The sequence below is a fragment of the Staurois parvus genome, unplaced genomic scaffold, assembly GCF_062004578.1.
Source record: "Staurois parvus isolate SC_StPar_1 unplaced genomic scaffold, SC_StPar_1.0 ptg003568l, whole genome shotgun sequence".
Taxonomy (NCBI): Eukaryota; Metazoa; Chordata; class Amphibia; order Anura; family Ranidae; genus Staurois; species Staurois parvus.
This window is the reverse complement of record NW_028321364.1, coordinates 37719-62864: the sequence shown is the minus strand read 5'-3', so window position 1 is coordinate 62864 and position 25146 is coordinate 37719. Positions and strand designations below refer to the sequence as shown.

At 42.9% G+C, this 25146-nt stretch overlaps 1 protein-coding gene across 1 annotated transcript; it reads left to right on the top strand.

The window, feature by feature from the left end:
• Positions 1 to 8131: 8131 nt before the first annotated feature.
• LOC149427697 (gap junction gamma-1 protein-like) lies at positions 8132 to 24100 on the top strand. Its single transcript, XM_089667764.1, has 2 exons — positions 8132 to 8151; positions 22333 to 24100. The coding sequence occupies exon 2, from the start codon at positions 22353 to 22355 to the stop codon at positions 23586 to 23588; it is 1236 nt and encodes a 411-aa protein (XP_089523890.1). The 5' UTR covers positions 8132 to 8151; positions 22333 to 22352; the 3' UTR covers positions 23589 to 24100.
• Positions 24101 to 25146: the final 1046 nt, after the last annotated feature.

The following is a 25146-nucleotide window of genomic DNA, read 5'->3' as shown; positions in this document are numbered from 1 at the left end:
GCAATGACAGAGGTCAGACGTTTCCTGTAAGTCTTCACAAGGTTGGCACACACTGTTGCTGGTATGTTGGCCCATCCTCCATGCAGATCTCCTCTAGAGCAGTGATGTTTTGGGGCTGTCGCTGGGCAACACGGACTTTCAACTCCCTCCAAAGGTTTTCTATGGGGTTGAGATCTGGAGACTGGCTAGGCCACTCCAGGACCTTGAAATGCTTCTTACGAAGCCACTCCTTCGTTGCCCGGGCGGTATGTTTGGGATCATTGTCATGTTGGAAGACCCAGCCACGTTTCATCTTCAATGCCCTTGCTGATGGAAGGAGGTTTGCACTCAAAATCTCATGATACATGGCCCCATTCATTCTGTCCTGTACATGGATCAGGCATCCTGGTCCCTTTGCGGAGAAACAGCCCCAAAGCATGATGTTACCACCCCCATGCTTCACAGTAGGTATAGTGTTCTTTGGATGCAACTCAGCATTCTCTCTCCTCCAAACACGACGAGTTGTGTTTCTACCAAACAGTTCTATTTTGGTTTCATCTGACCATATGACATTCTCCCAATCCTCTTCTGGATCATCCAAATGCTCTCTAGCAAACTTCAGACGGGCCCGGACATGTACTGGCTTAAGCAGGGGGACACGTCTGGCACTGCAGGATCTGAGTCCCTGGCGGCGTAGTGTGTTACTGATGGTAGCCTTTGTTACATTGGTCCCAGCTCTCTGCAGGTCATTCACTAGGTCCCCCCGTGTGGTCCTGGGATTTTTGCTCACTGTTCTTGTGATCATTTTGACCCCACGGGGTGAGATCTTGTGTGGAGCCCCAGATTGAGGGAGATTATCAGTGGTCTTGTATGTCTTTCATTTTCTAATTATTGCTCCCACAGTTGATTTGTTCACACCAAGCTGCTTGCCTATTGCAGATTCAGTCTTTCCAGCCTGGTGCAGGTCTACAATTTTGTTTCTGGTGTCCTTCGACAGCTCTTTGGTCTTCACCATAGTGGAGTTTGGAGTGTGACTGTTTGAGGTTGTGGACAGGTGTCTTTTATACTGATAACAAGTTCAAACAGGTGCCATTGATACAGGTAATGAGTGCAGGACAGAGGAGCCTCTTAAAGAAGAAGGTCCAGGTCTGTGAGAGCCAGAAATCTTGCTTGTTTGTAGGTGACCAAATACTTATTTTCCACCATAATTTGCAAATAAATTCTTTCCAGATCAGCCAATGAGATTGTCTGGATTTGTTTTCTCATTTTGTCTCTCATAGTTGAGGTCTCCCTATGATGCCAATTACAGGCCTCTCTCATCTTTGTAAGTGGGAGAACTTGTACAATTGGTGGGGACTAAATACTTTTTTGCCCCACTGTATATATACACTGGAATTTTTTTTTTTTTTTAATACTAGTAATGGGGGCGATCAGCGACTTAGCACAGGAACTGACCTAACACCATTCATTGTATATTCAGGCACTTTCACTGGGAGAATTACTATGCAGATTTTTGATGACTACGCCCCGTAGTGTGAATGGTTTCGGATCTCCACCAATGAGGATACCTGACACAGGTCCTCCCCTAATTGAAAACTCCCTGACTGGAGTCCCACTTTGTACCCAGGTTCACAAATATGTGGTGCGGTACATCGCATGTGATTCGCACATAAACCGCACCGCATTCCTGCGCCAATCACATGCGATTTGTGTGCGGTGCGATCGGAGCCTTACATTATGTACGGCTCTAATCTCACCGCGCCAAAAAGGTGCAGGACCCTTTTTTGGGTCCGCACTAGAATCAGATCGCATGGGTATTCACACCGATCCGATTCTGCACATCACACCGCGTTTTGTGGACCGCTTTCAGGGTGTTGTTAATTTAACATACACACCCACAGCGTTTCGCATGAACAGGGTGCGATTCTGATGCGGTTGGGGAATTCGCACAGAAACCGCTGTGAATTCCGCACCGCATCAGTGTGAACCCGGGCTAAGTGTTATTTCTGTCTGCTGCTTCCTTCCTCTGCTATCAGCACGAGTCACTTCTGACAAGTTTTCCTGACACCAAGACAAAAATGGTGTCAGGGGAGGAATCTCCAACACACAGCATGTGATTGACAGCCTCAGCTCTGTTCCTGTGTGCTGTGTGGAGGGGAGTATTTCCCTTCCCTCCAGTCAGCTATCACTGAGAGTGTAACTTCAACTCTCAGCCCCCCCCCCCATGTCATAAAACAAACCAGGGGATGCATGTGGATGTAGCCTAAGCCCTATTCACACTTGAAAAACACGGGGCAAAGACACAAAAAACGACTCCAAGAGAAAAATGGTGACAGGGGAGGGATCTCCAACACACAGCCTGTGATTGACAGCCTCAAATCTGTTCCTGTGTGCTGTGTGGAGGAGAGTGTGTCCCTTCCCCCCAATCAGCTCTCACTCTGCAGAGTGTAACTTCAGCTCTCAGCCCCCTGCTTTCTGAAAGCTCAGACAAGCTGTATAAATTCTGCACTTAGAAAGGATGTAGAGAAGAGAAGGCCTCAGATAAACAGGTACAACTTATGTAGGTGGATTTGCTGCATCTCTGTGTACCACCATCTCTGTGTATCACCTCACTGGGGGGTCATAAAACAAACCAGGGGATGCATATGGATGTAGCCTAAGGCCCTATTCACACTTGGAAAACGCGGGTCAAACGTGCAAAAAATGTGTCGAAACATGCAACAAATGGTGACAGGGGAGGGATCTCCAACACACAGCCTGTGATTGACAGCCTCAGCTCTGTTCCTGTGTGCTGTGTGGAGGGGAGTGTGTCCCTTCCCTCTAGTCAGCTATCACTGAAAGTGTAACTTCAGCTCTCAGCCCCCCCCCCCCTGCTTTCTGAAAGCTCAGACAAGCTGTATAAACTCTGCACTTAGAAAGGATGTAGAGAAGAGAATTCTGCAGATAAACAGGTACAACTTATGTAGGTGGATTTGCTGCATCTCTGTGAACCACCATCCCTGTGTATCACCTCACTGGGGGGGTCATAAACAAATCAGGGGCCCTATTTACACTTGGAAAACACGGGTCAAACGCAAAAAAAGTGTCGAAACATGCAACAAAAAATGGTGACAGGGGAGGGATCTCCAACACACAGCCTGTGATTGACAGCCCCAGCTTTGTTCCTCTGTGCTGTGTAGAGGGTAGTGTGTCCCTTCCCCCCAGTCACCTACCACTGAGCTCTGTGAACCCGGGCTTTAGGGTCGCTCCAGCTTAGATCATGTTTTCAAATAATACAAAAATGCCGGAGAAACAAAAACGCTTTGTAACATTTCAGTGTGGCTCACGTTAATATTTACATACTTTTGGAAAACAAAAATCCTCAGCAGCTAAAAATAGCTCTGGTTCTCCTGCCAGTACATGGGACTTCGGGATGCCAAGTTCTCTTTTTGTCCAGAAACTTCTCTGTGTTCCGTTATAAGCCGCTGGTTCATAGAAAACATTAGATGGTTGTGGATTTGGTGTTCTGTTTAGATACATTGCGGCAGAAGAGGAGTGATGAGATCCCCCCACCCCACCGGATGGCAGGCCCGGACTAGAACATCTTCTGAACTTCTCCCAGTGATAGATCACAGATGACAGATACTTCAGGCTGGTGGGGGGGTGGGGGGGGGGGGGAACCACATAGTAAGAAAACGAGGTTTCATGATTCACTCATAATTTCCTTCCTGCTTATTAAATCCATAATGCAGAATGTTTGAATTCCTTGAAGCTGAGATCACAGAGTTCACAGTACTACCTGCCCCCTACATTTGTGGTCAGAGGAAAGAATGTTCCTCACCTTGGTGGTCAATGGGAAGAATGCCCCTTACATTGGTGATCAGTGGGATGAATGCTCCTTACATTGGTGGCCAGTGGGATGAATGCTCCTTACATTGGTGGCCAGTGGGATGAATGCTCCTTACGTTGGTGGAGAGAGTTAAGAAGGAAGAATGTCCTTACATTGGTGGTGAGTGTGAAGAATGCCCCCTTCATTGGTGGTCAGTGTGAAGAATGCCCCTTGCCTTGGTGGCCAATGCGAAGAATGTTTCTTACATTGGTGGTCAGTGGGAAGAATTCCCCTTGCATTGGTGGTCAATAGAAAGAATGCTCCTTATGTTGGTGGTCAATGGGGAGAATGCCCCTTACATTGGTGGTCAGTGTGAAGAATGCCCCTTGCATTGGTGGCCAATGGGAAGAATGTTTCTTACATTGGTGGTCAGTGGGAACAATGCCCCTTACATTGGTGGTCAGTAAGAAGAATGCCCCCTTCTTTTGTGGTCAGTGTGAAGAATGTCCCTTTCATTGGTGGACAATGGGAAGAATGTTTCTTACATTGGTGATCAGTGAGATGAATGCCCCTTGCATGTGGTCAATGGGAATAATGTTCCTTACATTGGTGGTCAGTGGGAATAATGTTCCTTACATTGGTGGTCAGTGGGAAGAATGTCCCTTACACTGATGGTCAATAAAAAGAATGCCCCCTTCATTGGTGGTCAGTGTAAAGAATGTTCCTTACCTTGGTGGTCAATGGGAAGAATGTTCCTTACCTTGGTAGTCAATGGGAAGAACGTTCCTTACCTTGGTGGTCAGTGTGAAGAATGTTCCTTACATTGGTGGTCAATGGGAAGAATGTTCCTTATTCCTTACTTTGGTGGCCAGTAGGTACAACGCTCCTTACATTGGTATTCATTAGGAAAAATGTCCCTTGTATTGGTGGCCAATGGGAAGAATGCTCTTTACTTTGGTGGCTAGTGGAAAGAACGCCCCTTACATTGGTGGCCAGTGGGAGGAATGTCCCTTACATTGGTGGCCAGTGGGAAGAATGCTCCTTACATTGGTGGTCAATAAGAACAATGCCCCCTTCATTGGTGGTTAACGGAAAGAATGTTCCTTACATTGGTAGTCAGTAGATGAACACCCCTTATATTTGAACTCCATGAGAAGAATTCTCCCTTTACAGATGGCCAAGAGATCATGATGGTCAGTGGTTGCATATTTGGGAAGCAGAACCTGCTCATTGTTCAAGGAAGCCGTAGGAACCTCTGGAGGAACCCCGTAGGAGAAACGTTGCCCTAAACTTTGTGTAAAACCCTTTAATCTCAAAGATAGACTGACACTTCCCAAGTTATTGGCCTCAGGAAACTGTCCCCCATTTCCCAGCCAGCTGAGCTCTCTGTAAAAGTCGACCCGTACGCAGATTTAGACTTTTTATTTCTTCAATCCAAAAATAATTTTAGTGGCGTGGAAACTCTTCCCCAATCCACAGGGAATGGAGGTTATTTGAGGTCAGCGCAAACTGCTCGAGACGTTTGCAGAACACACTCCGTTTGTGCACCTCCAACCCAACGTTTTACAGAATGTTGGGTCAAATCTCGGCCAGCCAGGGCCACATCCCATTAATTTAGTCATTGTTGAAATGGTCTGAATTGTGGAACATTTATTTTTTTTTACATCATATTTGTATCATTTATCCTAAAGACCAACATTTGGTAGGGATTTTTTTCAGCATGGAATGGGTGGTTGGTGGTGGGGATAACATGGCCCTGGCACCTCCAGCACTGAGTGGCAAAGAGTTCTAGGGTGTGCTGGAGGATCTATTAATGCTGGCTGTCGGGGGTCTATTGTCGCTGGTGGAGATTTATTGTCGTGGGGGGGGGGGGTTGGTATTCGGGAGGTTTATTGTTGCTGCTGGAAAATTAAATGTTGTTGGAAGGGATCTACTGTTGAGGGAGGGGTCTACTGTAGCTGGCTGCTGGAGGGTCTTTTAATGCTGGCTGCTGTGAGATCTATTGTTGCTGACCGGGATCTATTGTTTGAAGAATCTATTGTTGCGGTCAGGTCCATTGTTTCTGGAGGAATCCATTGTTGCTGGGGGGGTCTATTTTTGCTAGCTGCAGAGGATCTATATTACTGCTTTTCTTGTTATCATTAACAAACTGGATACAAATTAATTAGCACCAAAAAATGATACTTGGTTCTGTATTCTCTAAAAGGGGCGGTGCTGGGAAGTGGGTAGGGCATGGAACCAAGGGACAGTGGGAAGGTCTATTGTTGCTGCTCCGGAATTAAATGTTGTTGAAAGGGATCTACTGTTGAGGAGAGTTCTATTGTAGCTGGCTGCTGGAGGGTCTTTTAATGCTGGCTGTGAGATCTATTATTGCTGACCAGGGTCTATTGTTGTTTGGGGAATCTATTGTTGCGGTCAGGTCCATTGTTTCTGGAGGATCCATTGTTGCTGGGGGGGAGGTCTACTTTTGCTGGCTGCAGGGGATCTATTTTACTGCTTTTTTTGTTATTAACAAATTGGATAAAAATTAATTAGCACCAAAAAAGTATACTTGGTTCTGTATTCACTAAAAGGGGCGGTGCTGGGAAGTGGGTAGGGCATGGAACCTGTCTTTTTGGAGATCTTTTTTCCAATTTTTTGAAGCTCTCCTTTTTATCTTTTAGGGATCTCTACTTTCTATCTTTTGGAGCTCTGCATTCCATTTTTTGGCACTCTCCATCTCTTTTGGAGCTCTCCTTTCCATTTTTTTGGAGCTTACTTTCAATCTTTTCGGAGTTCCGCTTTTTGTTTTTGGAGTTCTCCTTTCCATTTTTTGGGATCTTCCTTCTGTTATTGGAACTCACCATTCATCTTTTTTGGTGCTCTCCTTCCATTAGTTTTGAGCTGTATTTTCTATGTTTTGGAGCTCTCCTTTCCATCTTTTTGGAGCTAATTTTTCCTGGTTTTAGAGCTCTCTTTTTCGTTTTTTAGATCTCCGTTCCATCTTTTAGGGATCTCTTTCCATTTTTGGAGCTCTCCTTTCCATTTTTTGGAGCTCTTTTTTTCCAATTTTTTGGAATTCTCCTTTCCATTTTTTTTCAGCTCTCCACTCCACCTTTAGGGATCTCTTCTTTCCATCTTTTGGAGCTCTCTTTTCCATTTTTTGGAGCTAATTTTTCCAATTTTTGGAGCTCTCCTTTCCATTTTTTGGAGCTCATTTTTCCAATTTTTTGGAGCTCTCCTTTCCATTTTTTTTATCTCTCTATTCCATCTTTTGGGGATCTCTACTTTCCATCTTTTGGACCTCTGCATTCCATTTTTTGGAACTCTACATCTCTTTTGGAGCTCTCTTTTCCTTTTTTTGGAGCTTTTCTTTCAATCTTTTTGGAGCTCCCCTTTCTATTTTAGGAGTTCTCCTTTCCATTTTTTGGGATCTTCCTTCCATTATTGGAGCTCACCATTCATCTTTTAGGGATCTCTTCTTTCCATCTTTTGGAGCTCTCCTTTCCATTTTTTTCAGCTCTCCATTCCATCTTTTAGGGATCTCTTCTTTCCATCTTTTGGAGCTCTCCTTTCCATTTTTTTCAGCTCTCCATTCCATCTTTTAGGGATCTCTTCTTTCCATCTTTTGGAGCTCTCCATTCCATCTTTTAGGGATCTCTTCTTTCCATCTTTTGGAGCTCTCCATTCCATCTTTTAGGGATCTCTTCTTTCCATTTTTTGGAGCTCTGCTTTCCATTTTTTTTAACTCCATCTTTTTGGAACTCTCCTTTCCATTTTTTTTTTGGTGCTCCCCTTTCTGGAGTTCTGAGGCCGCAGAATCTTCGCAGACACATTACAGACACGTGTAGCGTGTCCTTTCTTTTGGTTTGTGTCCTATGAGCTTCTCTCCCTCACTCATCTCTGCTGACTTGTTTACTCTCCAGGGAGAGAAAAAAAGAAAAAAAAAAAAAGAGAGAGAGAAGGATTCCAGACATTGCTCCGAGAATCCCAGCCAGCAGAGTGGTGCATACGGTGGACAGTTTTCCCCAAACCCACCCAGTGGTTATCCAGATCATAAAGGGATTCTGCAAAGACAACAGGAAACAAGAAATCGGATGGATTTTCTCCACGCACCAAAGGAATGTTTTTTTTCTTCTATAGCAACAGAAGAATGTAAACTTGCAACAGCAGGATATGAGGGAACGGAGCACGCCTATACATCACACTGACGGGATGTTTAAATACTCATAAAAGGTTTTCGCCTCATCGTTACTTTTGTGCGTTTTTCCAAATTCCAGTTTTGTATTTTTTTTTCTTCTTTTTTTTTTTTTTCTAAACCCCGAGCTATCGGATCCTTGCGTCTGTCTTGGGATTTCGCATCTTGCAAAAAAGTGCCTTGTAAAGTGAGTATATTCTTCGACTTTACCTCCACTTTTCCAGGAACTTAGGAAACAAATACTTCCAAGAATTTTTTTTTTTTTCACTACTTTACAGTTTAACCATTTGAAAATCTGCAGACGCATTGGTGAGTTTACGTTTTTTCTGTGCGTCGTAAAAATTATAAGAAGGAATCCTTCTCGGGGGGAAGTTGTCGGGGAATGTTTTTCTGTTGTCGAGCGCGGAAGGTTTTTGTTTCTTACGAGAGTTTTTACGAAATTCAGCCTCGGGGTCAAAAGTATGTTCTGGAAAAGAAAATATAAACAGAATGTTCATTTTAGTTTTATCACTAAAAGATGTTTTGTAACGCGCTTTTGTAAAATTCATATCGCAGAATTGTTTAAATATGCGCAAATTGCATCCATAGCAGAGAATTGCTGTGCTCAGCATGTGCTGAATTGTATTTTTCTCTGTGTCTGCCACCGAGACATGTCACAGCTGTTACTAAATTATTATTATTATTATATTTATTATTATTATTGTTATTATTATTATTGTTATTATTATTATTATTCAGGATTTATATAGCAAACTATGGTATATATACTGCATTTTTAATTTTTTTTTTTTAATACCATTAATGGCGGCAATCAGTGACTTATACTTTACTTTATACTATACTTTAACTGACAATGGCGCGGTCATGCAACGCTGTACATAAATTACATTTATGTCATTTGTTTCCCTCAAGTAGAGCTGTATGTTTTTTATTTTTTGCGCTATAAAAGACTAACTTTTTTTTAAAAAACAGTTATTTAAACATTTCTTCTATAAAACATAAATTAAAAAAAATAAAATAAAAAATAAATTCTCTTCATAAATTCAGACCAAAATGTATTCTGCTACATATTTTTGGTTAAAAAAAAATCCCAATAAGTGTCTTATTATTATTATTATTCTTAACCATTTCAATACCGGGCAATTTTACACCTTCCCCCCCAGGCCAGTTTTCAGGTTTCAGCGCTCTCACACTTTGAATGACAATTGCGCGGTCATTCAACATTGTACCCTAACTAAAATTTTATCATTTTCTTCACACAACTAGAGCTTTCTTTTGGTGGTATTTAATCACCGCCGGGGTTTTTATTTTTTGCTAAATTAACAAAAAAAGACCAAAAATTTTGAAAAAAAACACGTTTTTCTTTGTTTCTGTTATAAAAGTTTGGAAATAAATAATTGTTCTTCATAAATTTAGGCCGAGATGTATTCTGCTACATGTCTTTGGTGAAAATAACCCAAATTAGGATGTATTATTTAGTTTGTAGGAAAGTTATAGAGTTCACAAACTATGGTATAGATCTGAATATTGATCAATCCTGAAGTACTGACAGCCAATCTAATTTCTTGAGGTCCAAGAATGTCAGAATAGTACAGATATCCCCCAAATGTCAGAACAGTACAGATATCCCCCAAATGTCAGAACAGTACAGATATCCCCCAAATGACCCCTTTTTGCAGAGTAGACAGTCGGACGTACTTCATAAGAGGAATGGCGCGTTTTTTGAAGTTGTATTTTTTTTGTCATTTTTCGGAAAAAAAAAATTTTAAAAATTTATTTCACTATTTTTTTTACATACTGTCACCAGTGAAGTACAGCGTCATCATATAACTGGCATGGCGGTGAACAGGGACACTGACTGGTGACAGTATGAAAAAAAAAAATATATATATATATATTTTTTTTTTTATTACATTTTTTTTATTTTTTTTAAGATTTTTTTTTCATATTTCACTATGACCAAAGTAGTATAATGTTACCATAGTAACATTGTACTACTTTGGGGAAGTGATCAGTATTTTTTTTTTTTTTTACACAATTTGCTTATAGCAAAGAGAGAGAGAGACTTTAATCTGCAGAGAAAGGGACTTTAGTCATTAAAGTTTATTTTCTCCCAAATAATTTGCGTTTTAAAAACCGCAGCACAAAACCGTGTGACCTAAAAATATGCAACAGCCACCATTTTATTCTCTATGGCCTCTGCATAAAAATATATAATGTTTAGGGGTTCTGGGTAATTTTCTAGGAAAAAAAATGTTTACATGTGAAAGAGGAATGTCAGAATTGGCCAAGACCGGAAGTGGTTAAAGCGGAGCTCTAGCTGAAAAAAAATAAAAGTCAGCAGCTACAAAAACTGTAGCTGCTGACTTTTAATATACAGTCAGTTACCTGTCCCTCGGTCCAGCCATGTCCTCACCACCGCTGGTTTCACCGACCGTCTTCTCTTCCTGGCGCCGGCATCTTTAGTGTGGGCCAGAACCCCCCCCCCCCTTTTTTCTCTCTCTGTGTTCCCACTTAGTAATTTAATGTTTAATCAGTTTAAGTCTTCGTCTTCATTTTTATCTCTAATGTCTTTATATACCATTATAGTATTATCACTATTATTTGCACTATTGCAATTTATCCTTTTCCATTTGTGGTCATATTATACCATCATTTTTCTATTTATATATTTTTATGTATATTCATCATCTATTATTTGTCTATATTTATTGATTGGCTTTGCACTTTTTGTATGTTATGACATTTTATGGTTCTATGGATCTATGTGACACGCTTAACCCCCAAAATAACCCGGTCCCCCTCCGTCTACATGACTGTCCCACTCACGAGGGCGTGCCGGTTATATAAGAATTTGATACTTAGGGGAATTAATCCCTTTGTGACTAGCTCTGAGGAAGAAGGGATCCCACGTTGAAACGCGTCAGATGGATCAAGAGTTTATCTCCCTTTTGGATGGAACTTGCACATGTCGTTTAACCCGTTGTTGGTTTTGGATGTTACACTGTTCAACAAATTTTTATTTTTTGCCAGTTTTGGAAACAAAAGGATCCATTTCTTAATGAATTTCATATTCTGAGTTCAAATATAACAATGAAATTTGTCAATTGGCTCTAGTTTTTCTGTAAACGGAAAGTTTTCTACTATAGGCGTAATGACTACATAATGCACAATAATTATATAGATAGATGTCTTTCCACAAATATAAAGCAAGTGATATTGACTACATAACAAAGCCTAAATGGCATAATATATTGCATAGGATTACCAAGAAAAATTATAGCCATAAGCGAAGTTGAATCATTTTAATACTTAGGATTCTCACTAGTTTTGTCTTCAGTTTGTGTCGGTTTTGCTTCTCTTGGCTTTTCTCTTGTATTCGAGGAAAGGGCTATCTCTTACAACTGCACGTGACTACACGCTTCAGGTTCTTCCTCACTTGACTCAACCACGAAGGATTCTGGTGCTTTAGGAATTGGTAGCCCCTCTCCATGAGGAACTGGACGTATTGCCGATGGAATATTTGGATAGTGCACAGATAACTTTTTCTTCTTATTTAGCCCTTTTACAATTGGAGGCACCATACAAAAGTAACAATTACTAACATGATCTGTTGGCTCTCTCCAAATCATCGGCACAGCGAAAGGCATAGATGCCTTTTTTCCATTCAACCATTGCTCCAGTGCCGTCCCACAAGAATTGCAGCATATATGTGGTGCCCAGCTCTTGTCCTGGTCTCCTATCTTGCAGCCAAAATACAAGTTGTAGGCTTTCTTAATCATTCCTGTTATCCTCCTTTTTTGTGAGATAAAAGTTATTTCACCGCAGATATAGCAGAAATTATCTGCTTTATTCACACAAGTTCGAGGCATTACTGAGTAGCCTATATAAGCATAAAACGAAATGTAAAGACGCTGTCCAACTACAATCAGCTACAGATACTGCAGCTTTTATGCAGTGAAGTGATGCAATTAAAGGCTAATATTGCATCATCTCAGTATACATGACATTTTCTATTGGTCACCAGTATCAATTGCACAATATGCAGCTGAAGTTGCATCATAATTTTGAATGGCTTACGTCATTAGATGGGTGAATATATCATGGAAACTAGAGCCAATCAACATTTTTTAGGGTCATTTTCGTTTTCAGCACCCCAAAATTATGTAAGATTAGCTAATTTTATGCCCAAAACTTTTTACCTGTTGAACAGTGTTATCTGCCTTTTTTTACTGCTACTCTTGTGAGTATAACTTATTAATAAATACACAAATTTTGTACTGAGGTAATGCGCAAGGTTTGTCCGCTCTTCTCCTTTTTTTTTTTGTTCTTTACTACAGTCTTCAGTGTGGGCACCCAGCTGTGACAGCTCGCGGCTTCACAGCCGGGTGCCCACTGCGCATGAACGAGAAGCGCTGCGCTTTGTGAATGGCCCCGTAGTCTTCTGGGACCTGTCACATGTCCCAGAAGACTACGGAGAGGGAGGGGGGAGGACAACTTCCGCTTCCAATCGCCGTAGGCGATCACAGTGGAGGTGCAAGCAAGTACCTATCAAATTCTGGTACTCCCTCCCGCTCCCGAAAAGGTGCCAATCCTTAATGGAGAGTGGGGGACAAAGACTTAAAGCAGAACTTCCCCTTTTGGGCGGAGCTCCACTTTAAAGACATGCTAAAAGCGTAGCCCAAAATGTTGTAACGTTATCAGTTTTCTCGTCTCTCAGCTCCTCCAGCCTTAACCTATAGAAACCATGGGAGATGATTTACTAAAAGTGGGGAGTGAAAAATCTGGTGCAGCTCTGCATAGAAACCAATCAGCTTCCAGGTTTTATTGCCAAAGCTTAATTGAACAAGCTGAAGTTGGAAGATGATTGGCTGCCATGCACAGCTGCACCAGATTTTGCACTCCCCAGTTTTAATAAATCAACCCCATGGTGTCCATATCTTGCACTAACGAGGACTCCCAGCTGTATGCAGAGGTCCTCTGTCCTGGCTGTGGCTCTACCAGCAGCTTGGCATGCACAGGTTGGCTGTCATTGCCATGACTTGATTCGGTACCTTGTCCATTTAAAGACCATCCCTGGTCAAGTCTAAGGCCCCTTTCACATGGACCTGTCAGTGGATTCGCATTGCTCAGCGGGAGATCTCCCTGCTGATTCCTGCTGAGCAACCGGATGACAGGTCCGCGTCCGCTTCGCTGCTGCAGAGCAGACACAGACACAGCCCGCTGTCCTCTATGGGCAGTCGGATGCAAATGGACCGCCTGTCCGTTTACGTCCGACTGCCATCCCATCCAGAAGAGGAATGGATCCCCACCTGTCTCTTTTTGGTGGATCAGATTGGATATCGGCAGATGTAAATGTCTGTTTACACCCGCCGCTCCATAGAGTAGAATAGAGGCTCCGACCTGGTCCACCTGAAAAACGGGCAGGCAAACCCAATCGGAACATCCGTGTAAAAAGGGCTTAATTCTTTTCTGCAACAGTCCCTCTACCCCTCTGCAGATCTCCACTGTTACACATACTGACGCCGGGAGGAGGAAGAAGTCATGGGGCGCCCTACATGACTTAGACATGCCCTACAGAGCTTCCCCTCCAATATTACACCTGGTGAGGACAGGAGGGGAGGTCATGGAGCACCCTATATGACTTAGACATGCCCTACAGAGCTTCCCATCCAATATTACACCTGGTGAGGACAGGAGGGGAGGTCATGGGGCACCATGTATGGCTTAGACATGCCCCACAGAGCTGTCCCTCCATATTACACCTGGTGAGGACAGGAGGAGAGGTCATGGGGCACCGTATATGACTTAGACATGCCCTACAGAGCTTCCCCTCCAATATTACACCTGGTGAGGACAGGAGGGGAGGTCATGGGGCACCGTACATGACTTATACATGCCCTGCAGAGCTTCCCCTCCAATATTACACCTGGTGAGGACAGGAGAGGAGGTCATGGGGCACCATATATGGCCTAAACATGCCCTACAGAGCTTCCCCTCCAATATTACACCTGGTGAGGACAGGAGGGGAGGTCATGGGGCACCCTATATGACTTAGACATGCCCTACAGAGCTTCCCCTCCAATATTACACCTGGTGAGGACAGGCGGGGAGGTCATGGGGCACCATATATGGCCTAGACATGCCCTACAGAGCTTCCCCTCCAATATTACACCTGGTGAGGACAGGAGAGGAGGTCATGGGGCACCCTTTATGACTTAGACATGCCCTACAGAAATTCCCCTCCATATTACGCCTTGTGAGGACAGGAGGGGAGGTCATGGAGCACCATATATGGCTTAGTCATGCCCTACAGAGCTTCCCCTCCAATATTACATCTGGTGAGGACAGGAGGGGAGGTCATGGGGTACCATGTATGGCTTAGACATTCTCTAAAGAGCTTCCCCTCCAATATTAAACATGGTGAGGACAGGAGGGGAGGTCATGGAGCACCAAATATATTGTTTAGACATGCCCTACAGAGCTTCCCCTCCAATATTCCACCTGGTGAGGACAGGAGGGTAGGTCATGGGGCACCATATATGGCTTAGGCATGTTCCAAAGAACTTGGGAGGCCTTTGAGTTACTCATCACACAGCTAGGTGGCCTGGGTGCCTGAAGAAGTACCTCAATCTTAAAGGTGGGGAACTTGGCTCAAAGTAATTTTTTATCATGCCCCATGTTCCTCTCAGTTGGGATTTCATGGCATTTCTATGTACTTGTTCCAGAGTTTCGTTATCTACATCTGGTTAACGGCCTTCAGACCCCTGTAAGATCCATCATCATTAAAGCAGCTATCCATCACACACTATATCCTCCCAGACCGGCCTCATTATTGAAAGAGTAGGAAACATTTTCGTGTAAGAAGGAACTGCAGGTCAAAAAGTGACATCTAATAATGTGGCGGGGTGTGTGCAAGAAGTGACTTTTCCAGGCAGAGCCATGAGCAAGACTAACATTTAGGCATGAGGAACACGCTTAAAGGGAAAGCATACCCTATATTTAGTGACTCAAGGTTTCCTGGCCACATGCTCTCCTGGGATGGCTGCGTGACATTTTTCAGGGTGGATGACGAAAAAGGGCCATGCTCTAGCTCAGTGGTGGTCAACTTTCTTCATATAGGGGGCCTCAAGTGTGGCATGTGACATCACTAAAGGGCCACACATAAAATTCAGTGAATATTCAGTGTCAGAGACAGCAGACATATAACAGGAAATAGTCAAAGACATGCAGACATTGTATGGAAGATAGTTAGAGACTGCAGACATAGTAACAAAGATGGTCAGAGACTGCAGGCATGATACAGGAGATGGTCAGAGACTGCGGACATACTACAGGAGATGGTCAGAGACTGCGGACATACTACAGGAGATGGTCAGAGACTGCGGACATACTACAGGAGATGGTCAGAGACTGCGGACATACTACAGGAGATGGTCAGAGACTGTGGACATACTACAGGAGATGGTCAGAGACTCCAGATATGATACAAAAGATGGTCAGAGACTACAGGCATGGTACAAGAGATGATCAGAGACTGCAGACACGATACAGGAGATAATCAGAGACTGCAAGCATGATATAAAAGATGGTCAGAGACTGCAGAAATGGTACAAGAGATGGCCAGAGATTGCAGACATACTACAGGAGATGGACAGAAACTGCAGACATGGTACAGAAGATAGTCAGAGACTGCAGACATGATGCAAGAGATAGTCAGAGACTGCAGACATGATGCAAGAGATAGTCAGAGACTGCAGTAATGGAACAGCAGATGGTCAGTGACTGCAGACGTACTACAGTAGATGGTCAGAGACTACAGACATGATTCAGGAGATGATCAGAGACTGCAGACATGATGCAAGAGATAGTCAGAAACTGCTGACATAGTACAGCAGCCGGTTAGAGGCTGCAAACGTAGCACAGTAGATGGTCAGGGACTGCAGACATGATACAGGAGAAGGCCACAGACTGCAGACATGATACAGGAGATGGTCAGAGACTGCAGATATGATACAGGAGATGGTCAGAGACTGCAAATATGGTACAGGACATGGTCAGAGACTGCAGACATGATACAGGAGAAGGCCACAGACTGCAGACATGATACAGGAGATGGTCAGAGACTGCAAATATGGTACAGGAGATGGTTAGAGGCTGTGAACATGCTGCAGGAGACTGTGAGCATGCTCTAGGAGTTGTTTCAGATTGGGGACATGCTTAAGGAGACAGTAATAGACCGGAGACATATTATATGAGACTGCTAGACATCACTACTATAACAAAGCAATAGGGAATCTCTGATTAGTGTCTCCAGGGAACCCAAGGGCTGCACACAAAGAGCCAAAGGGCTGCAAGTTAGGCTCCTGGGCTTTAGCTGCTTGGGGGGGGGGGGGGGGGCGGTGAACTGTTTATTGCAGCAGTATTGAGGGAGTGTTTCAAATTGTTGGAGACCAGGGCAGAGCTTGTGTGTGAGAGTAATGGCCCAACTTCCCAAGGTTCTACAAGAGTATCATCTGCGCAGTCTCTGACCATCCCTGGTATTATGCCCATAATATCTGCCCATCTCCTGGATTATATCCATAGTCTCTGACTATCTCTTGTATCATTCCCATAGTCTTTGACTATATCCTGTTGTGTGTCTGCTGCCTCTGACACTGAATATTCAATTAATTTTATGTGCAGACCCTTGGTGATATTGAGGGCATCCCATATCAAGAACAATGACCACCACTGGTGTAGACCTCCATTGGATGCCAGGATAGCCGTAAGACAGGGGCGGACTGACCATTTCAAAACTCGGGCACTGCCCGAGGGCCCGGGGTCAGTAGGGGGCCCCATGAGATGCCCCTGGTACCTTTTTCATAGGCTTTTTTGAGTTTGGGCAAGGACACAGGGGCCCCATGATCTACTATTGAGTTGTCAGTCCGTCCCTGTCCTAAAACATATATATATATACTTTGTGTGAAACATAAAGTTTAGGTTTTCACTTTCTACACCAGATGCGCCCATAAACTCCAATGTCTCCTCTTCAGTTTGAATACATATTGGTTCTGCTCTGAGATTACCTGGGCATGTCGGAACGAAGCCTCAAATATTGCTACTTCAGGGGGATATTCACTATTATAAGCGCAGACGAAAAAAAAAAGTTGAAGGTATTTTCGGTTCTCCCAAGGAATGCCTTGTGCAGAATATCTAAGGACACATTCCTCACAGCGAGATTAATTTGGAATATTCCCAACCTAAATAAGGGGGGTTGTTGAATCACTGTACTGTCTCCAGTGTAAACAAGCAGGGGATATCCTCTCACATCAAAGTTTAGCCTTCTATTCTATGTTATAGCAGTGATGAGTTTGCTGGAACGGGTGTTGATTTCCCAGGGCTATTGTGAATTTTCTTTTTTTTTTTCTGCAGATGAGAATAGGTTGCCAAAAACTTTTATAGCTCTTTGGAAAACTGAAGAAAATACATGAATAGGCGTTAAAATGTCACAATTACAGAAGGTTAGATAAACAGCATCGCTCTCTCCAGGGAAAGCGGCCGTGGGTCCTTAGTTATGGGTTAATGGTACAAAAAAGTGATTGGCAATTCGCATTAAAAAAGGTTTCGTGAATTTTTAGAGAGGGAATTTGTGTAATAGGAACAAAGTTTGAATTTTTTTTTTAACCTTTTTATGTTTACCAGTAGACTGGTCACCTACACCCAGGGTGGATAAAAATCAATGATTTTTTTTAAAAAAATCAAAAAAATCTGATTTTTTTGATTTAAATCGTATTTTTTTTAATTTAAATCGTATTTTTTTTATTTAAATCGGATTTTTTTTTTATTTAAATCGGATTTTTTTTAATTTAAATCAGATTTTTTTATTTAAATCGGATTTTTTTTTATTTAAATCGGATTTTTTTAAATTTAAATCAGATTTTTTTATTTAAATCGGATTTTTTTTTTTATTTAAATCAGATTTTTTTAATTTAAATCGGATTTTTTTTTTATTTAAAATCGGATTTTTTTTATTTAAATCAGATTTTTTTTAATTTAAATCGGATTTTTTTTTATTTAAATCGGATTTTTTTTAATTTAAATCAGATTTTTTTATTTAAATCGGATTTTTTTTTATTTAAATCGGATTTTTTTAAATTTAAATCAGATTTTTTTATTTAAATCGGATTTTTTTTTTTATTTAAATCAGATTTTTTTAATTTAAATCGGATTTTTTTTTTATTTAAAATCGGATTTTTTTTATTTAAATCGGATTTTTTTAAATTTAAATCAGATTTTTTTTATTTAAATCGGATTTTTTTTAAATATAATGCTTTTTGAGGAAAATATATTACCATCCAAAGGTTATTCCATCATGAAATAAAGATTAGTTTTTTAATTATGTAGAATAAGGCTGTATATGTTTAATTGTTTTGGTAAATAAATTCCATGAATCCATTCACAATGTCATGCTCTTCCAGAGGTTTTTGTAAGATTATTGGGCAGTTTCTCTGCCTACAAGATATTATCACAGATGATTGGTTTACTTTTGCAGTTCTCAAAACTGAATTTGACTCAGCGGAGATCACATGCCTCTTCTTCACAGCAAAAATGTTATAACATGAACAGAGTTAAGAAAAAGACCTTCATCCTAACTTCTACAAACCTATGAATACAGAATCAACCCCTTCAGTGCCAAGCTTCAAGAAGTTCAGTGAATAGAATAGAAAAAATATTTTTCTGATTGTTTGGAGTGGAATAGATCTGCACAAGAAGAAAGTGAAACTAAGTGTGAGGAGGAGGGGCTGACAGTGTGAGGAGGAAGGGGCTGACAGTGTGAGGAGGGAGGGGCCGACAGTGTGAGGAGGGAGGGGCTGCCAGTGTGAGGAGGAAGGGGCCGACAGTGTGAGGAGGGAGGGGCTGACAGTGTGAGGAGGAGGGGCTGACAGTGTGAGGAGGAAGGGGCTGACAGTGTGAGGAGGAAGGGGCCGACAGTGTGAGGAGGGAGGGGCTGACAGTGTGAGGAGGAGGGGCTGACAGTGTGAGGAGGAAGGGGCCGACAGTGTGAGGAGGAAGGGGCCGACAGTCTAAGTTTCTTCAAATATATATATTTTGTTTAGCCAAATTAGTTAACAAACATGAATGTTTAAGCAAATCACATCTGCTGGAATGTTATTGTTTCAGTTGAATAAATCTATTTAAATTATTATTTATTGTTATTATTAAGGTAATGATTATTTTTCTCCTTCCTAAGTACAACAGAAAAGTTGTCCAAATACGAATGATTAACCTATTAAACTGGGGATAAAAAAACTAAAATGAAAAGTTGTTATTCTAAAAATCTTCATCTACTTGTATATTAAAGTTATACCAGCAAGAATTAGTCTTTATGTAGAAAACTAGGATTTACATCCAGCCTGACTGACTAGTGATTTAAATCAGTTTGATTTAAATCAAATCCACCCTGCCTACACCTGTGGAAAAGGCTAATATTTGTAAAAATATAATAATTACCATGTAAAAAGATTCTATAGCGAATCTTTTTGAGATGTTAATTTTTTAAAGCTATTTCATATAAAAGACAGATGAATGCAGCTTTGTATTTAATAATGAATCGTTAAAGCCCAAATTAACCCTCCCCCCTACTGCCCTTCAGATCTTCCTCCATCCCACCTGCTAACCGCCAAAGCTAATGGCCACTATTCAGTGCTCCTACTTCTCGACCTCTCCAGGGCTTTTGACACAGTCGACCACCCCCTCCTCCTCAAAAAACTACACTCCCTCAGCCTCAGAGATTCTGCTCTCTCCTGGCTCTCATCCTACCTGTCACAACGCTCCTTCAGCGTTACCTATAATGCTACCACCTCCCCCTCACTCCCCCTCTCTGTCGGGGTCCCTCAAGGCTCTGTCCTCGGGCCCCTTCTCTTCTCCATCTACACCTCCTCCCTTGGCCAACTGATACACTCTCACGGCTTCAACTACCACCTCTATGCCGACGACACACAAATCTATCTCTCGACCCCCCACCTCACCCCCTCAGTCTCCGCCCGAATCACACACCTACTGAACGACATATCAGATTGGATGTCGCTCCACTTCCTTAAACTGAACCTCTCCAAAACCGAGCTCCTAGTTTTCCCCCCAGCCCGCGCACCTCCACCCACTGACTTCTCCATCACGTCCAACAATGCCACCATCAGGCCCACCCCGCAAGCCAGAGTACTTGGTGTCATTCTGGACTCCAACCTATCCTTCCAGCCCCAAGACCAATCGCTAACAAACTCATACAGACTCCACCTCCGCAACATCGCCAAAATCCGCACGTTCCTAACCCCAGAAACCACTAAACAGCTCATCCACTCCCTCATCATATCACGACTCGACTACTGCAACTCCCTCCTCACTGGCCTGCCTCACCACAGGCTATCCCCACTTCAGTCGATCCTGAATACGGCAGCCAGACTCATCTACCTTACCAACCGCTCCGTTTCCACCACCCCCCTCTGCCAGTTCCTCCACTTGTTTCCGATTGCCCAACGGATCAAATTCAAAATCCTAACACTGACGTACAAAGCCGTCCACCATACTGCCCCAAACTACATCACCGACCTAATATCCAAATACCACCCAAAACGCACTCTCCGCTCTTCACAAGACCTCCTTCTCTCTAGTTCCCTGGTCTCCTCCTCCCATGCCCACCTCCAGGACTTCTCCAGGGCATCACCCATCCTCTGGAACTCCCTGCCCCAACCCATCAGATTATCACCTACTCAATTTGTTTTTACTGATTATTGGTTTATGAGTGCACAATAATTATTCTTTTTATGTTTTTTTTTCTGTCAGTGATACACAGAGGGTGCAAGCTTGCTAATTTTTTGTTCATTTTAATGTGTGGCCACATTTAATATTTTTATATAATGCTCCCACCAACCAGGTCTCTGTCCTTCTCTCTCCCTCCATGGGTCAAACTCAACTTTCCCCCTACCTCCTCTCAGTCCTTCCCCCCTCTTAGGGCCCTTACCACCCTTCAGTCCTTCCTGCTCCCTCTTAGGGCCGAACTCAACACTCCCACCTACCACTCCTCAATCTTTCCCCCACCCCATGAGGGTCCAACTCAAAACTCCCACCTACCCATCCTTTGTACTTTCCTTCGCCCCAGGAGACCACCACAACACGGGCCCCTACTGTAAAACAAAAAGATAAATAAGTAGAGTTGCACTTTAAATATCCATCTATATATATATTCTCAGAGAATAGGTGCAGGAACTCCCCCTTCTGAGTGACTGCCCCCTACCAACCTCCGAGCACCATCTCATGGTTTCACCCCTTACCCAACTCCAAGTATTGTCCCTTTTAGAGAATACAGAACCAAGCATCATTTTGTGGTGCTAAGTAATTTGTATCAAATCCGTTAATGATAGCAAGAAAAGCAGTAAAATAGATGCCCTGCAGCCAGACTTTCCCAGCAACAATAGACCCCTCACAACAAAATATACCCCCCCAGCAACAACAGATCCCTGCCAGCTTCAACAGTCCCTCTAGCAACCAGCAACAATAGACAACTCTCTCGACAGTAGATCCCTACAGCAACAATTGAGCCTCTCTGTCAACATAAGATTCCCCCTAGTCACAATAGATCCCCCTAGCAACAATACATCTTCCCGGCGACAATAAATCCCCCAGCAGCCATCATTAATAGATCCTTCAACACACCCCAGCACTCATTGCTACTGTATACATCCAGTGCTGGAGGTGGTGGTACAGCATTCTCCCACGTTCCCTCTGAATAAAGCCTATATATATATATGTGTGTGTGTGGTGTGTATATATATATATATATATGTGTGTGTGTGTGTGTGTGTGTGTGGTGTGTGTGTGTATATATATATAATGAAAGTAGTGTAATTACCTGGATTTGACTTGGTTTTGGACTCTTGAAGTCCCTGTACAACAGCATTCATAGGGGGAATGGAAGATACCATCAAAGGGAGTCACAGGATCAAGTGAGCTGAATGCAAGTGCGCTGGCAAGGAACTTGCTAATGGGCAGGGAGATGAACTCATCAACCAGCTGTTGTTCTTCCATTCTCCATTCAGCAGGCTGAGGGTGGAGAGAGGACACCACTGTATTCCTATGAGAGGTGTCATCCACCTGGCTGTTTTGTGTAACACAGCTATGTAAATATCAGAACTGGATGGACAGAAATGCATACCCTTTTGCGGATAAACCTGCTCTCATTTATGTATTTCATCTGTGTATTTAGATTTAGTTTGCCTGAAGTTCAGCTTTAAGCTATCATAATGGTCTTTCTGGGATAGATGAATGAAGTTTAATAGCCAAGCCTAATGCAATTGAATTCATGTATTTTTTTTTTTTGTTTTCTTTTTAGGTTATAAATGAATAGCCCTTATGCCCAACATGAGCTGGAGTTTTTTAACCCGTCTTCTAGAAGAAATTCACAATCACTCCACCTTTGTGGGGAAGGTCTGGCTCACAGTCCTAATCATCTTCCGAATAGTCTTAACTGCCGTCGGCGGAGAATCGATTTACTCCGATGAACAAAGTAAATTTACGTGTAACACAAAGCAGCCGGGCTGCGAGAACGTCTGCTATGACTCCTTTGCACCGCTGTCACACGTACGGTTTTGGGTCTTCCAGATCATCATGATATCGGCTCCATCGGTTATGTACCTGGGCTATGCCATCCACAAGATTGCCCGGGCTGCCGAGAACGACAGGCGGAAACATTTGCAAAAGAAGAAAAAAAAGTCTTACTTGAGATGGCGGACGGGCGAAAACGTAGAAGATCCTGAGGATGACGAGGAGGAGCCCATGATCTATGAGGCTCCAACAGAACCAGAAAAAGTGGAAAGCAAAGACAAAGAAAACAAAAAACATGATGGTCGAACGCGTATTAAAGAAGACGGACTGATGAAAATGTACGTCTTTCAGCTTTTGTCAAGGGTTGTTTTTGAGGTTGGCTTTTTGATAGGTCAATATTATTTGTATGGCTTCCAAGTCTTGGCCAATTTCCAGTGCAGCACATTCCCGTGTCCACACATTGTAGACTGTTTTGTGTCTAGACCAACAGAGAAGACAGTATTTCTGCTGATTATGTATGTTGTGAGCTGCCTGTGCTTGTTGCTCAATATCTGTGAGATGTTTCACCTCGGAATTGGGACCCTGAGGGACGTAATTCGCAGCAAGAGGACTACTACCACCAGGCAGCCACCCTACAATTATTCATACCCAAAGAATATCACTTGCCCTCCAGAATACAATATGGTGGTGAAGTCCGACAAGTCCACAAAAGTGCCCAATAGCGTCATGGCCCATGAACAAAACTTGGCCAACGTTGCCCAAGAACAGAATTGCACAAGCCCTGACGACAACGTTCCATCAGACCTCACCACCTTACATAAACATTTGAGGGTTGCCCAAGAACAGTTAGACATTGCATTCCAGAGCTATAACTCTCAGGTCAATGGCCAGACATCAAGGACCAGTAGTCCTGCTTCTGGGGGGACGGTGGTGGAGCAAAATCGGGTAAACACTGCACATGAAAAGCAAGAAACAAAGCCCAAGGCTAGCTCAGATAAAAGTAGTACCAGCAGCAAAGATGGAAAAACTTCCGTATGGATTTAATCTGAGATTTAACAGGAAAGAAAATATTAAAATCCACTGGAATTCTGAATTTTTGTTAACATGCCAGTAATGGTTCCTTAGTTCAGGACCCAAGCACAATTTAAAATAAAATACTAAATACAATTTTTTACTTTTTTTCTACTTTTTTTTTTTCTAACCAAATACCAAGTATATGGCTTTATACATTCATATCTACTTACATTTTTCTAACTATCTGGAGAAACGGGGTAATACTCGATACTTTCAGGATTTACCACCATGAAGGGCTACAAACAATCGCTTCGAGGGCCTCTCACTTTATTTCTACTCTATAGAATGGGTAATTCCCAATTAATTCCTCAACGGGACCCCTGGTTCTGTAGACTGAAAAGTCAGCTGGAATAACTGCTTTGCACAAAATAACTAATGGGATACAGACTGGGAAATGACAATTTATTCTGTAACTGAAATGTTTTTTTTTTGTTTAATTTGTAAGATATTGTTTTTATATAAAAAAAAGAACGTGGTTCAAATCATGTCTGAGTGTCTTTTACTTTTGTGACTGTTCTGTTGGCTCCAATCTAAGCATTTATAGTGTGATCTCTGGAACTTACAGTTGTGATGAGATAGCGATAACTTCAACCTCTGATGGATACCACAGTCAGTGACTCAATGAGAATGTCATCTTGTAGATCTTGTGAATTTTATTCCATAAACTGAGAGAATCTTACAACAATGAAATTCCATAGGTCAAAAGAACATGCTGTTTCCTGCTCCATGCCATGAGGCTTACTGCAATGTATCTCTGAGAAAGGGGGAGGGCCAGGGGCAGACTGACAACTCATGGGGCCCCCGGGCAATAGGGGATCATGGGGCCCCTGTGTCCTTGCCCAAACTCATAAAAGCCTATGAAAAAGGACCAGGGGCATCTCATGGGGCCCCCTACTGACCCCGGGCCCTTTGGGCAGTGCCCGAGTTTCCAAATGGTCAGTCCGCCCCTGGGGAGGGCTATCTATGCAACATTAGCTAAACTAAAGGAAAGGGAGGAGCAGAGTCAAAACACTGAAAACATTTAAAGGCATATGACAGTCAACATGACAGTCATGTGAAACATGGCAGTGACTTATTGGTACATGAAATGGGAAACATGAAAGAGAAAGAGAGGTCTTTGATCAAAGCATATATTCCATTTTCCAGTGGTGGAACTACCAGGGTCGCAACGGTCACACTTGTGTCCTTGCCCTGGCACTCTGCCACTGAGGGGGGACCTAAGATGGCAGAAACGGGGCCTGCTGCAGAACATGCAATGGGAGTAGAGATCAGTGGGAAGGGTCCCAGGCCTGGAGGGAAGGGCCCCAAGCTCACAGGGAAGGGCCCTGTACTCAGAGGGAAGGGTCACAGGACTAGAGCAAAAGGCCCTGGGAACGATGGGAAGGGCCCCAGGACCAGTGGCAAAGGCCCGGGACCGATTGAAAGGGACCTGGGATGGGGTCAGAGGGACTCTTCACTGTGTCTTACACTGGGGCCCTGAAGGGTCTAGTTATACCTCTGACATTTTCCCTAACTTTCTTAACAACAA